The sequence below is a fragment of the Octopus bimaculoides genome, chromosome 19 (genome assembly GCF_046866305.1).
Source record: "Octopus bimaculoides isolate indiv1 chromosome 19, ASM4686630v1, whole genome shotgun sequence".
In the NCBI taxonomy this organism is placed as follows: Eukaryota; Metazoa; Mollusca; class Cephalopoda; order Octopoda; family Octopodidae; genus Octopus; species Octopus bimaculoides.
In genome coordinates, this window is record NC_142946.1 from 28,634,696 (window position 1) to 28,649,640 (window position 14,945).

General features: G+C 37.4%; 1 protein-coding gene across 2 annotated transcripts in view; it reads left to right on the plus strand.

Moving 5' to 3' along the window:
- The first annotated feature begins 4,896 nt into the window (after positions 1-4,896).
- Positions 4,897-14,945, plus strand: part of LOC128250130 (RING-box protein 2-like) — a 68,790-nt gene continuing 58,741 nt past the window's right edge. The window contains exon 1 of one of the 2 annotated variants that reach the window (XM_089366690.1): positions 4,897-6,242. In XM_089366690.1, coding sequence (XP_089222816.1) covers positions 6,086-6,242 — 157 coding nt within the window. In that variant the 5' untranslated portion in view covers positions 4,897-6,085. The remainder of the gene's footprint in view (positions 6,243-14,945) is intronic. The other variant, XM_052974846.2, reaches the window with a different exon arrangement.

Below are 14,945 nucleotides of genomic sequence, written 5' to 3' on the forward strand. Positions count from 1 at the left end.
AAACAAATGCAGCTTTGTGATGGCAAATTTTCATAAAGTTCTTTGATCATGCTAGACAAAAAGTAACATTGACCTATGTGATCTCACACTTAAAATATTAAGGGTGCATTCAAAATACCAATTTTCATAAGAAATAGTCAAAAGTTCAATGAAACATATCTCACCTAGTTTGCAATGACAGTTACATATCTACAGACAAATGCAACAAATTACACAAATATGAGACATGTCTGATATCAGGGACCACAAAAATGAGTTGTTTATTAACATCTAATTCTATAAAGGACACTTGTCATCATCATGACATTTAAAACTGGTTAGATTGAAAACAGTGGAAGTTTTTCAAGCTTGATGCTTTTAATTGATGAAGATACTTAAATAGTGTTATGTCAGGCTCCATACATGGGCCTGCATTTGATGAAGCCAAATATATCCTTAGAAATGGTTACAATACCAGAATTATTTTAAAATGGACATTTGAGTTTGTGAAACATTTTGATGTGAAAGAGTAAAATGGATTTCATTTTTGAATTCAGCACCCCAAAATCACTGTCTCCAACACCAGACAGCAAAATCAATGTTCTCCAGTGTTATCCATATTGTTTTTGTACTTTCCCACCCATCATGCATCACTTCTTAGATATTTGCATAGGCTAGTGTCCTCTACAACGATTTTTTCTTTTATATTACTAAAGAGGACAAAGACTATAATGAAATTATACTGGATCTTGGTGCATCATCAACCACTTTTCTGCTTATTGATAATCCTGATGAAGTTTTTGGAAAATGTATTTAAAATAAACTATTGTACAAGGGTTAGACATTTTATTTCTAAGAAAAATCATGACCCCTAAAAACACATGATACTCTTTTATGGGCTCACACCATCTTAAATGGGTGTTTCTGCCTCAGTTAAAACTTACTCATCTGGAATACCTTTGTCATTTTGCCTCGTTATTGCTAAAGTCTGTTTAATTGATGATTTCAGATTCTGTCTCTTTGTATAGCTAGCCGCATTAATAGCTTTCACTTTTGCTCGGTATTTGTATTACAGATATTTACCACCAGATGTATAGGGTGGTCCAAAAGTCTTGTCACCTCCTACCGAAAAGTACTAAGAACAATAGAGGAACAATATAATAATATCAAACACATGTACTGGTTTTAGTATATCCACTTCCATTGACACTGTTACTGTCACACATCAAGGTTTGTCTGAACACCAACAGCTTCATAAAAGATCACACAGTACATGGCACTGCATCATTTTGTGCCACGAAAATGGTGCTCATACTGACTTTCTTGATGTGTGATAGTGTCAGTGTCAATGAAAGTGAATATACTAAAACCAGTACATGTATTTCATATAATTATATTGTTTCTCTATTGTTCTTAATACTTTTTGGTAGGGGTTAACAAGATTTTTGAACTAACCTATACTATTATGAGGCTTGCTCAAACTATGGTTAATGTTGACATTATTACCTGGAAACGAAATAAAAAATAAAAAATAGTGTAATGGGTGTAAAAAAGGTTTAGGAAACGAATATGAAAACAAAAATGCCTGGAAAGCAATGGGTGGGGAGAGGCCTTTAGAAAATTCACAAGATCCAATGTTTTTCCCCTCATAACTTTTAGGAAATGGGTTTTTTTTTTAAAAATGAAATTTTATATAAATACCTTTCAAATGGTATAGATTATGATTATAAAGAAATTTGTGAGGAAAATTTTTTCCAAGGGATGGGGAGAGGATTTCGGAAAATTCCCAAGATCCAATGATTTTCCCTCATAACTTTGAGGAAAATCAATATCTTTCTACTTCCCACTCACGTAGGAAACGAATCTGAAAACAAAAATGCATGGGTGGAGGAGAGGACTTCAGAAAATTCACAAGATCCGAATTTTTCCCTTGTAACTTTAAAGAAAATATAATCCTTTTGAAATCATAAATTAGGCTTTTCCCCAGGAACTTGGATGCTAAACATCCCTTTGAAGGGTTCGGGTCCTTACTTCTATTATATGTATATATATATATATATATATATATATATATATATATCTGTGTGTGTGTGTGTGTTTGTTCCACATAATTCTGTGTGTGCATATATACAAATAAATATATATAGCAGAAGTAAGGACCTGAACCTTTCAAAGGGATGTTTAGCATCCAAGTTCCTGAGGAAAAGCCTAATTTGTGATTTCAAAAGGATTATATTTTCTTTAAAATTACGAGGGAAAAATTCGGATCTTGTGAATTTTCTGAAGTCCTCTCCTCCACCCCCTGTTGCTTTCCATGCACTTTTGTTTTCAGATTCGTTTCCTACGTGGGTGTGAAGTAGAAAGATATCAATTTTCCTCAAAGTTATGAGGGAAAACCATCGGATCTTGGGAATTCTCCGAAATCCTCTCCCCTCCCCTTCGGAAAAGATTTTCCCCACAAATTTCTTTATAATCGTAATCTATACCATTTGAAAGGAATTTATATAAAACTAGCAGTATAGCCCGGCTTTGCCCGGGATTAAGTTGGGATTATTAAGCTAATCAAGTTCTTTATTTCAAACCAAACTAAGTAACATGACGTCAAATTTGGGCAGAATCAGTGTTGCAACTGGAGCACATGGGTTGAGAGTTTGATCGGCAGAGGTGATCAGGTTACACATGCCATCCCTTTGAAAACACCACCGCCATCATCTAATCCCTCTTTGCTCATGGGTTAGGAACCCGGAGAATATTATTTTTCTTTGTGGTTGGGTCGTTGATGACCTCTTTCTAGCATATTGGATGTCCACCCTTATAAGGTCATCCCTTATACACGTGTAATAAAATTTTTTCTGAATTTTCAGATTTGTTATATGCTAGGCCACTTGGTTTTAAATTGAATTAATATTCAATTTATCATCCTATCTATCTATATCTATATATATGTATATTTATATGAGCAACACACACGCACGTATGTACACCAATTGCATACATATTTTTTGTACGCATACATGTTCGTATGTGTGTGTTGCCCGTATATCAACAAAACACACACACCTTGCCTTACATATATATACGGATAAATGATTTGAAATAAATATATTTTGGAAATGGCGATTTACGGTACAATACCTAGAAACGTGAAAATCAGACCACATGGGTTTGTTTACATCAATTCGGCAGAGATAGAGAGAGCGCATTCTCCCTCTCTATCTCTCTCCCTCCCTTACACACATTTATCTCTCTTTCTTTCTTTCTTTCCCTCTCTTTCCCTGTCTCACACACACAGCAAAATTACACACACACACATGCTGCTCTCTCACACTAACAAAACAACTTCACATACACACCACACTTTCTATCTGGCATACTCACTATAAAAAGATAGCGTCTATTTCTTTTTGGCAACATGTGTTTTGTGTGTAATGTTGCTGTGTGTGTGTGTGTGAGAAAGAAAGAAAGAGAGATAACTGGCATGTGTATGTAAGGGAGGGAGAGATAGAGAGAAAGAGAAAGAGAGAGAGAGAGAGAGAGAGAGAGGGGGTATTTTTTTCTGTTTGATTGCTGCTTACCACACAGACGCTGGCAAAGAAATGTAACTCTCCTTCACCCTCCCTCTCACAAACATACAATTTCTCTCTCTCTCTCTCTCTACTTCAGCGCGTACGCACAGATTTGACTTCGCCATGTCAACAAACTTCAAAATTGGTAAAAGTTTATCGATTTTTACAGGTATAAGCGGGTACCTCTGAGAGAGAAAGTTCACTAAAATGCACATAGGGTCATTCCGAATCTTCTCCTAAAATTGGAGCGACATGCGTGCTAATTTGTGGACGTTCATAAACCACATTCACGTACACACACACAAACATCTGTTTTATAGATATTGATTTCATTAAAAAAAAAACATTTTCCTAAAAGATATGAGGGAAAAACATCGGATCTTGTGAATTTTCCAAAGGCCTCTCCCCACTCCCGTTGCTTTCTGGGCATTTTTGTTTTCATATTCGTTCCCTACACCTTTTTTTTTTTATTTTACACACATTGCACTATTTTTTTTCCATTTTGTTTCCGGGTAATAATGTCAACATTAACCCAAACTACCTATGTTTCCATGTTTTTAAGTTCTGGTCATACTGATTTTGGCAGAACTACAGATTTCTGCCTCCTCATCGACTTTGGATGGTCATAACTTTCAGAAAAATAGATAATTTTTGATGAAACTTTCTACGAATATGTATTATATCATGTAGATTCCGAATATGAAATTTTTTTGGGGGGTGGGTGGGGGAAATTTTAGGAGGAGTCGGGTGGGGAATTTCGGAAAATTCATCAGAGTCCACTTCAATTCGTCTTAACTTTAAAGAAAATGGATACTTTTTTTATGAAATTCTTTACAAATATACCTCGGACTATGTAGATTCCGAGGACATAGGAATTTTCGGGGAAAGCAATTGGGGTTATTTTTGAGAACAGTTCCCCACTCGCGGGTGTTTCTGAACAAGTCGTCCATGTTTGTTTTATTTTGTGCGTTTGTGCATCCGTAGATTTCTACACTCGCTCTCTCACACACACACATAATTAAAAAAAATTTCAAACGGGGGAATTATTCCATTCAGTATCATATTGAGATTATGTAACAGATTATATTTTACACTTCTATATTTAACTGTGCGTGTATATTCCTTATTTTTGCTTCTAGTGTTTTCTACCATTCTATTAGAAACGTTTACCTGGGAATTTGGACCCTAACCCTAAATCTAAAACCCGAACCTTAAAACCAGTACAAACGCACGAACGATGTCATAAATAACAGTACCGCCAATAGTTGTTGTTGACAAACAACGGCACTAATTTTATTCAAGGGAAAAGATCCCATTACACCGCTAGAACCTGTTGTTTACATTCCATAGTTGTAATTGTTTTCACCTCAATAGACGTCAGTGATTGGTTGAAATTACCGAAATACGACAATTTTAACACGAAATAACTTTAAAAAGATATAATTTTCTCAATAACACTAAGAGTAAAAGATGTTTTATATGACACATTCTACCAGTGTCCCAAGTTTGAAAGTGTTTCGTTAACAAAACAAGTGGCGCCCGCCAAATCAGAAAGATCCGGGAAGGATTTTACTTAAAGTGAAAAAAAAAAAAAAAGTATGCAACCGATAAGTCGTCTTAATGGCATATTTATGTGTACCAGACCGTTAGCTGTTATTTTTTAGCATAACGAGTTTTCTGGTAAGCACTTCATTTGCCGCCATTGCCTGTTTGTGGCTTCAGTAGAAATCTACGGAAGCACAAACGCACAAAACGGAGAAAATGAAACAAATATGGACATGTTCAGAAACACCCGCGAGTGGGGAACGGTTCTAAAAAATAACCCCAACTCCTATGTCCTCGGAATCTACATGATATAACAAATATTCGTAGAAAATTTCATTAAAGAATATTCATTTTTCTGAAAGTTATGCTCATCCAAAGTCGGGGTGGGTAGGGGGCAGAAATCTGTAATTATGCCTTGGTTTAAATATTGGCACAAGACCAGCAATTTCGGGGGACTGGATAAGTCGGTTACATGAACTCCAGTACTCATATATATATATTTTGCTTTTAACTCTCCAACGCGGAGTATAGGCCACTTATAATTGAATTACATGTCGCATAATTTTTTGCTTCTGTACTTATACTCTGCCATGAATGTCCCCCTGTCTCTAGTTCCTTTTGTGTTGATCTACGCCACGAGTTCTTAGGCCTACCTTTCTTTCTATATCCATCCGGATACCACTGTAAAGCACTTTTCACTACATTTGGTGTGTCTTTTCTAATTGTGCTATCAATCCACTTTCAATTTTTAAAAAATATTTGCTCCCTAATCGAAACTTGATTTGTGCTTTGCCATAGCTCCATATTGCTTATGTGTTCGGGCCATCTAATTTTAAGTATGGTACGCAAGCATCTGCTGATGAATGATTGTAATTGTTCATTTGACTTAACTCTACTCAACTGGTTCTTATTTTGATCAACGTCGAAAGTTCTGACCATTTTAAATCTCGTTTAACACAAGATTACCTAATCAGGGGAAGTAACAACTCATCAAAATGGCGGAAGATATGGATGTGGAAAACTGTCGTGAAGTAGATAAAGATGGACCTAAACCTGAAAGAATGTTTACTCTCAAGAAATGGAATTTAGTCGCAATGTGGAGTTGGGATGTTGAATGCGATACATGTGCTATTTGTCGTGTTCAAGTAATGGGTAAATGATTATTATTTTCAGACTTATTTTTATCAGAAGCCTTACGGCGTACCTTCGAGATGGGAAATGTATAATGGTTAAGGGTTACACGAAATACCGAAACGAAAAGCAAGTAACGTTTACTTTTGTTTTATACATTCCCATTCTCCGAATATACACCGTAACATCTAATGTAACTAATATTATTTACTACGAATTCTTTTAGTTTTTTCCTATTTTCGAATCGGATTGGAACATAAAATTTTGAGATATGAAATGAAAAATTGAATCGAAACAAATTTATGCTGCTACAAAGAGAAAAAAAAAAAAGCCTTCATTTCTGTTTCTAATTCCATGTTTAAAGTTGTAATTCCATTCCAATCCGATTTCAGAATACTTTTTTATGCTCACTTAGCGAAATTATTTTAGCAACCAGAAGCGGGCAACGCTGCTTGAAAAAAAAAAAAAAAAAAGACATGTTGGCATTAAGTGGAATGCTTTGATAAGTCTGCCGGATCAGAACTATCTGTAACAACCCGCGACTAGCTCGCTGTCACCCGAAATGCAAGAAATTGTAGACACATTCCTCATGTATGCATACATTTCGTTGAGAAATATTTTAATTAAGACACAACAGATATATTTATACATAATACATATTACCTGAAAAATATAAGATGGGATGCTCATTAAGACAGGCATGCTGGATTAGAGCTGACCTGGGATTAAAGGACACTAATAAACGAAAACAGTGAGAAATCCTATGTACTGTCAATCGATCTACGTAAAAAAAAAAAAAAAAACACTCTTTGCATAACTTTTGTTTTTTAATACCTCATAGAGCATTCCTATAAAATAGAGCCGGAAATCAAATCTCAAAAATTACTGATTGGGAGCGGGGAGAGAAAAATCCTCCTTCCCCATTATTTTTTCTTTTTCAGATTCGTAATCTACGATGCTTAAAATGAACAAGGCCAGTGAACTTACGGCTTTTGTTGCACTAGACAGTTTCCGACTCTATCCTATAGGAATGCCGATCATTGCACTATATCTAGGTTGGTTAGCTCCTGGTTAGCTTTCATTCAGCAGGCCGCTTTGATCAAAGACGTTTCAGTCATGATTTAGCTTTTATTTTTAGCATATCAAGTGACTGCATAGAGGATTCCTCGTTGGCTGGGATGAGTTTATTGCAAGCTATTGTTTAGTTTCTGGTCAATTCTGATCCAACAGATCTTTGATGAAAAGCATTTCACTTATGCCACTTAAAATTTAAAAAAATTTTGTTTTTCAATATTTGTATGGATTTGGCGCACATGGCGGAGACGTAAACGGACCCCCCTCCCCCACTTTAGAATTTTTTTTTACGTAATCTCACGTTTTCGGCTTTAGAGATTCCGATTCTGAAAAAAAAAAATTGCAAAAATTGCAACTTTAAAATTTTAATCCCCCCATCTCCTATTTCTTCATTTTTTTTTTTTTGCGAAATACGAAGAAAAATACGGAGGTTATGATTCTGAAAAAAATTGTTTGTAAAATTTCAATTAAAAAAAAAATAACCCCATCCCTTCCTCTCTCGATTCTATGGCCTTCAAGCAGGCTATCCACAGGATGTGCAACTACAAATCTTATTGATTTTAATTTTGTTTTTGCATTACTTGAGTCTTGAAATTTTCATTTGGAAGAATAACTATTATCTTCATTTTTATATTGCAATTTTTGGATTTAGATATATAAGATAATAGCAATTTTTAGATTTAGATAAAAAAATATATAAACTGACAACAACTTTATTTAGATAAGTTTAAAATAATACTTTCATTTGCTAGATTTGATCTTCCATTTTTATAGCATTCTGCTGTTAGAAACTTGGCTAGTCATTTAATCCAGTGGAACTGGGCAATTGGATAGAGATACTAAACTGGATGCATTGTAATAGCTACAAAGAGAGCAAGAGAAAGTTTGAAGGTAGTGACAGATTAATATTTTAGGCATGTATTATTTATATCCTATTTTCAGGTTTCTATGCAACAACTCTAGGGCAATACATGCTTGATTAGTTGTGAAATATATACATGTCAAAATTGATCATCTTCTTCAATAAAATGTTGCTCATTAATCTAACAAAGATTTTCTACTAATTTTTGCAGAACCCATTAGGAGTATGATGACTGTAATAAAGCACAACCAGTCATGATTGATGTATTATGGTTGTCATTTGTAAACACACTCTGAGAAAAGATTGTCTAATTTGTGTTAAACTTTTGCATGTCATTCCTTTAATAAAGAAACAATTTTGATAATAGCGATTTGTTGAGTTTGCAAAGATAGTAAAATTATCCCCAAGACTGTGACAAAGTTGGGAATTAATTTTTGTGATGTTGAGTCATATGTTACTGTGTAACCATCTGAAGAATTGTCACTTCAGCTCAGTGAATATAGTTTGTATAAACAGAATAACAAATTTATTCCTTTGTGTTACTCATCTTTATTGCAAAAGTCTAAAGAAAAATATACACCATGTTCCAAAATTAATTGAATAATTCTATTACAGAAAATTGTATGTTACATGTGTTGTTCTTTGATTCCAAGTCAACCTGAGTTGTGCAGACTTATGATCAAAAGAGTTTGTCACGATGGTGGTTGTGGTATAAGCAATGATAGTGTAGTTTAGCATCTCATTTCTTCTTTGTCAGTCAGCTATTTTACTTTCTCTAAATGAAACTTTGCTAAAAAATGGGTACTTCGTGAGGCTATTATATCCTCATCTTTCTCTCTTTCTGCTGACTCTTGATGTGTAATGCTTTGTTGGCCTTAACCAGGGTGTGAAGGCATGTGGCCAAATTTTAAAGTTATGTGGCTCATTGTAAGGGATACCCAGTGGCATGTTGTGTCCTTGAGAGCTAACATTGTTCCACTCAACTCAACTGGCAAAAATGAGCTGTACCTGTATTTCAAAGGGCCAGCCTTGTTAAGTAGGCTGTTCCAGTGATCAGATCAACCCCCATTGTTGTAACTGATGGAGTGCTAGTCGTAACTACAGTACTTTGTTCTGTGGAAAAAGACAGTAAGTCATGTTGAATGTCAATGTTTTTCAGTGAAAATCAATCTTTTATGTACTTTTCTGTTAGTCTCCAATATCACTGAGTTTCCTTTGACTTTTGTGACTGTCTCTTTTCCATTACTCCAAATATTGCAAGATTCTGATGTTTGATTGGATGGAAGAAGCCATCGATTTCATGTTGCAGTTCTTCCAAAAGGATGTAAATCTGCTGGCACTAACTTCTGCTTCAAGCAAGTCTCATTTCACTTTATCAGGCATGACGTCTGAAGAATCACAGCCTCAGACTTTGCTAGGGTGACAATTCTTCAGGTGTTAATTTTCCAAGTTGAGGTCATAACACTGATACATCACCACCATTGCCATCATAACCCCTAACAAAACTGCAGACAACAACAACATTACCACCATTCGCTCCACCTCATTACTATCACAATATCCATCACCATCACCACTTTGCAAGGGTGACATTATTTGGGTTGGATATTTTAGGTGATGAACCTTGAGTTAGTAACTTATAATTTTTCAAATAGGTTCATGTTTAAGTCAGAGTACATGACACATTTCACTGATACGTGACCACTATGACTATTTAATCCCCACAACCACCCCCAGCACTAACAACAACATTACCATCACTACCTAACATTGGTGGAATTACTATTACCACAAGCAACATCAGAACTACCATCACAACCACCAATCAAGGGAATTGCTACACAGTTACTAGACTTTGGAGAAATGGCAATCAAATCTTCCTCACATCACACCCTACCATCTTAAGGATATATTAGAATGTAAGGCCCTGTTATACAGGAAAATGAGATGGTCATGGTAGGAACTCTTTTGATCAAAGGTTTCCACAATCAGGTTTGGCTTAAGCTAAATAACAACTATAACACATAGAGAATATTTTGTAACATAATTTATATAACTGTTCTAGCCCCAGTTAATCTTTGAACATGGTGTATATTATTCTTATTTTTTTCTTCAGACTTTTACAATATTTTTAACACGAAGGAATAGATTTATAGTTGTGGCTGTAGGATTGAGATGTTTGTTTTCCAACCATGTGGTCATGGATTTAGTCCTACTGCTTGGCACTTTCTACTATAGCCCAGGGCTGACGAAAGCTTTGTAAGTGGATTTGGTAGATGGAACTGTAAGAAGCCCATCACGTGTGTGTATCTTTTTTGTTTCTCCCCACTATTTCATAACTGGTGTTGGCTTATGTCCCTGTAACTTAGTGGTTCAGTACCCAATTCAAAAATAAGTATTGGGGTTGATTTGTTTGACTAAACACTTCAAGCTGGTGCCCTAGCATGACTGCAGTCCAATGACTGATACAGGTTACAGGAAAAATATAGAATAAAAGAATATAAATTACATCCACTATGGGCCGGGGTGATGATTTTTTAGAATGCAGCAACACATAATTCTACATAACAAGAATTAATCCCCAATGTCATTACTGGTTTGATGATAATTTTCTTTTCTTTGCAATTGAATATCAGCTGTTAGTTTTAAATGCAATAAAATTGTTTTTTTTTCTGCTAAAAGAATGAAATGCATTATGCAAAATTTGATGAGCATTAGCTTTCTCCAGACAGCATGTTGGTTTTCAATCACATAATGCAGCAATTGGTCAGTTACTTCATACTGTTGAGATGTTGCTGATTGGCTAGACATGATGACTTCTATGAAAATGTAGAAAGCAAGAAATAATAGAAAATTTTTGTGTTTTATAGATTAATGTGCAATTTTTATTGATGGGGTAATCAACTTTGAGTTTTATATATATTTCACAAATAATCAGGTGCAAATGAAATTGTCCTCAACATTGTTGCACAAAACAATAAAGTTAGAAGTACAGTGTGTTCAGGCTATAAATCTGACAGTTTGCATAAAAGGAAAAGAAAACACAATGTCACATCAAAAAATAAAATTATTTAAAAAAAACAAAAAATGTCAACTAGATTATGGCTGGGAGATAACAGTTTACTCAAAGTAACCGCCCTTAGCTTTCACCATGTCCTCAAGATGGCTCTAGAACCTGGCATGTGCATTCCTTGCTGTGTCCCTAGGAAAATTTTCAAACACTTCCTTGTTCTTGGCTTTGGTATTGCAGGCAGAATAGTTGGTGTCTTTCTCAACCGTATCCAACACATAGTAAGTGTAATCTATGGGATTACAATTGAGGGAATTAGAAAGCCAGAAATTGGGTCTGGTGAAGTTGTAGAAATTTTTTGACAACCACTTCTGACTCTTTCTGGAGGCATGGCAAAGAGTTAAATCTTGCTGCACGCATGGTCTTCAATCAGAATTTGACCACAGTCTCCAGCAGCTTTACATTATCTGAATTGAGTCTAAGGTCCTGTTCAAAGATGTGCGGCAGCACGACATCATCTTCACTGGAGACACACTCAAAGACCATCACAGTTTTGGGGAACTTGGTTTTCATATGTGGACACCACATGGATTGTAGGCAAGCTGTTGTTCTGGGTGTTGTGCAACTAGTCCTGGCAGAAGTTCTTTTCATCTGAGAAGACTCAACAGGGTGCCTCAGCTTGTTCAGGAGATTCTTTGCTTTTGTCAAGCAGTTTTCCTTGGCCTTGGCTATCAGAATTTGTCCATTGCATCTTTTGTATGAGTGGCTAAGGTCCTCTTTCAAGGCCAGCTTTGTTGTTGCAACTCCAACACCCATCTCTCTCATCAAAGTCTGGATTCCCTTGCTCAGCTCTTCCATCACCTTGTTCTGCTAGTGTGTGTGTATATATGTATATATATATATATATATATATATATATATATATATATATGTGTATATATATATATATATATATATACATATATATATATATATATATATATATATGTGTGTGTGTGTGTGTATATGTATGTATATATATACATACTGCCATATTTCTAGTGAGACAGCTGCAGGAGAAATACCTAGCCAAGGATAAACCTCTGTACCTGGCCTTCATTGACATGGAAAAAGCCTTTGACAGGGTCCCCTGATCCCTTATCTGGTGGTCAATGAGGGGTATGCAAACTGACATTACACATCCAGCGAAGCATACTGGCTTCATTCCTTGCGAGCTTACGCATGTCCTCAGCAGTTACAGCCCATGTTTCACTGCTATGTAGCATGGCTGTTCGTACACATGCGTCATACAGTCTGCCTTTTACTCTGAGTGAGAGTCCCTTTGTCGCCAGCAGGGGTAAGAGCTCTCTAAACTTTGCCCAGGCTATTCTTATTCTAGCAGCTACACTTTCAGCGCACCCACCCCCACTACTAACTTGGTCACCCAGATAGCGGAAGCTATCGACTACCTCTAGTTTTTCTCCCTGGAATGAGATAGAAGTTGTTTCCTGTTTGTTTACAGTCTTTATTGCACCTGAACATCTGCCACATACAAAAACTAACTTCGTAGTTAATCTGCCTTTGATATTGCTGCACCTCTTATGTGTCCATAGCTTGCACTGGGTACATCTTATAGAGTTACTACCTACTCCTTTTCTACATACTGAGCAGGGCCATCTACCTGAAGGGGTTTGTGTTTTATCTACTTTCCTACTTATTAGGATTTTTGTTTTTGCTAGGTTGACTCTAAGGCCCTTCGATTCTAGTCCTTGCTTCGACACCTGAAACTTCTCTAGTTCTGATAGTGACTCCGCAATTAGTGCAAGGTCATCAGCATAGAGGAGCTCCCAGGGGCAACCTGTCTTGAACTCCTCTGTGATTGCCTGGAGGACTATAATAAATAAGAGGGGGCTGAGGACGGAACCTTGGTGGACCCCTACCTCTACCCGGAATTCATTGCTGTACTCATTTCCAACCCTCACCTTACTGGCAGCATCTCTGTACATGGCTCGCACAGCTCTCACTAATCATTCTTCTATCCCAAGTTTCCTCATTGACCACCAGATAAGGGATCGGGGGACCCTGTCAAAGGCTTTCTCCATGTCAACGAAAGCCAGGTACAGAGGTTTATCCTTAGCTAGGTATTTCTCCTGCAGCTGTCTCACTAGAAATAAGGCATCAGTAGTGCTTTTACCTGGCACGAACCCAAACTGCATCTCATCTAAATTGATTCGCTCCCTAATTAGTTGGGCTATGACCCTCTCTGTAACTTTCATAACCTGATCTAACAGCTTGATGCCTCTGTAATTATTTGAATCTAAAGCGTCACCTTTACCTTTGTAGCAGTTGACTATGATGCTGCTACACCAGTCATTGGGTATGACTCCTTCGTGTATCACCTGGTTCGTAATACGGGTGACTATTCTATAGCCAACACTGCCAGATATTTTGAGCATCTCTGCAGTGATTCCTGATGGGCCGGGGGCTTTCCCGGTCTTCATACTCTTAATTGCTTTATCTACCCTGGTACTATCAACTCGGATAGCTGGTCCCTCTATTGGGTCGACATATGGCAGGCTCTCTTTCTCCCATTCATTCTCTTTATTAAGCAATCTATCGTAGTGGCATCTCCAGACCTCTTTCTTTGCATCCTCATTTAATGCAAGCGTACCATCATCCATGCGAACACATTTCTCTCCTACAACATCACTATTCTCTCTCCTACACTGTCTTGTAACACAAAATACCTCGAGTCTTTGGTCCTCACGGAACATTGGCAAATCTTTTCTTATCTGCTTCCCCTCTGGCTAAATAAACCTGTCACCTAGCCTCCCTTCTGGCACATTGGTACAATTCCCTGCTACCACCGTTCTTCCAGTCCTTCCAAGCCTGTTTCTTTTGTCTAATAGCCCTGTCTACCGCCTTGTTCCACCACCACGTTAGTCTGGGTCGAGAGGGGACCTTACACCACCCACAGATCTGGTCGGTGGCTTTCAACAGGTTGTCCCACAGAAATCTCCAATTGTCTTCCACGTTGTATGATGCTATATCCCCTTCTATTTCGTTAAATGCTTCAAGTAACTTGTCTCTAAGTCTCTGTCCATTTGCAGGGTCTTTAAGCTTCCACACCCTTCTCCTCCAAGCCGGTCTAATTCTGGGCACCCATTTTGCCTCGATCCCAAAGTCGCTAACTACTAATCTATGTTGTGGGGTACATTCTTCGCCAGGGTAGGTTTTGGCATTTATAAGCCGCCCTCTTTCCCTATTTCTGGCGAGGATGTAGACGATTTGGCTAGAGTGTCTTCCGGAGCGGTAGGTGACTGGCAGGTTTCCTGAAGTTGGTATTGCAGACCATAAGATCGGTTGCATCACAGAACTCCAGCAGTCTGGTTCCCTCCTTGTTGCGGGAACCGAAGCCATAGCCTCCATGTATGCCATGGAAGCCTCCAGCACGACGTCCGACATGACCGTTGAAATCTCCAGCCACAATGAGAAGGTCCCTGTCACTCGTCGACGAGGTAGTTTGCAAGAGGGTGTCATAGAATTGGTCTTTCAGACCATCTGGTAGCCCCGGTTGAGGTGCATAGGCTGAGATGACAGTAGCTAATCTATGATGAAGCACTAGTCTGATCTTAAGTACTCTGTCACTTACTCTAACGACCTCGATTACCTTATCCACCCATTTCTCCGCTAGAAGTATTCCTACGCCCCCGACCCTGTCAGTGTTCCCTGCCCAGAAAATCTTGTACCTGTGTTCTTTGCCTGTGAGGAACCTCACAGAACCTCCTCTCCATCTTAC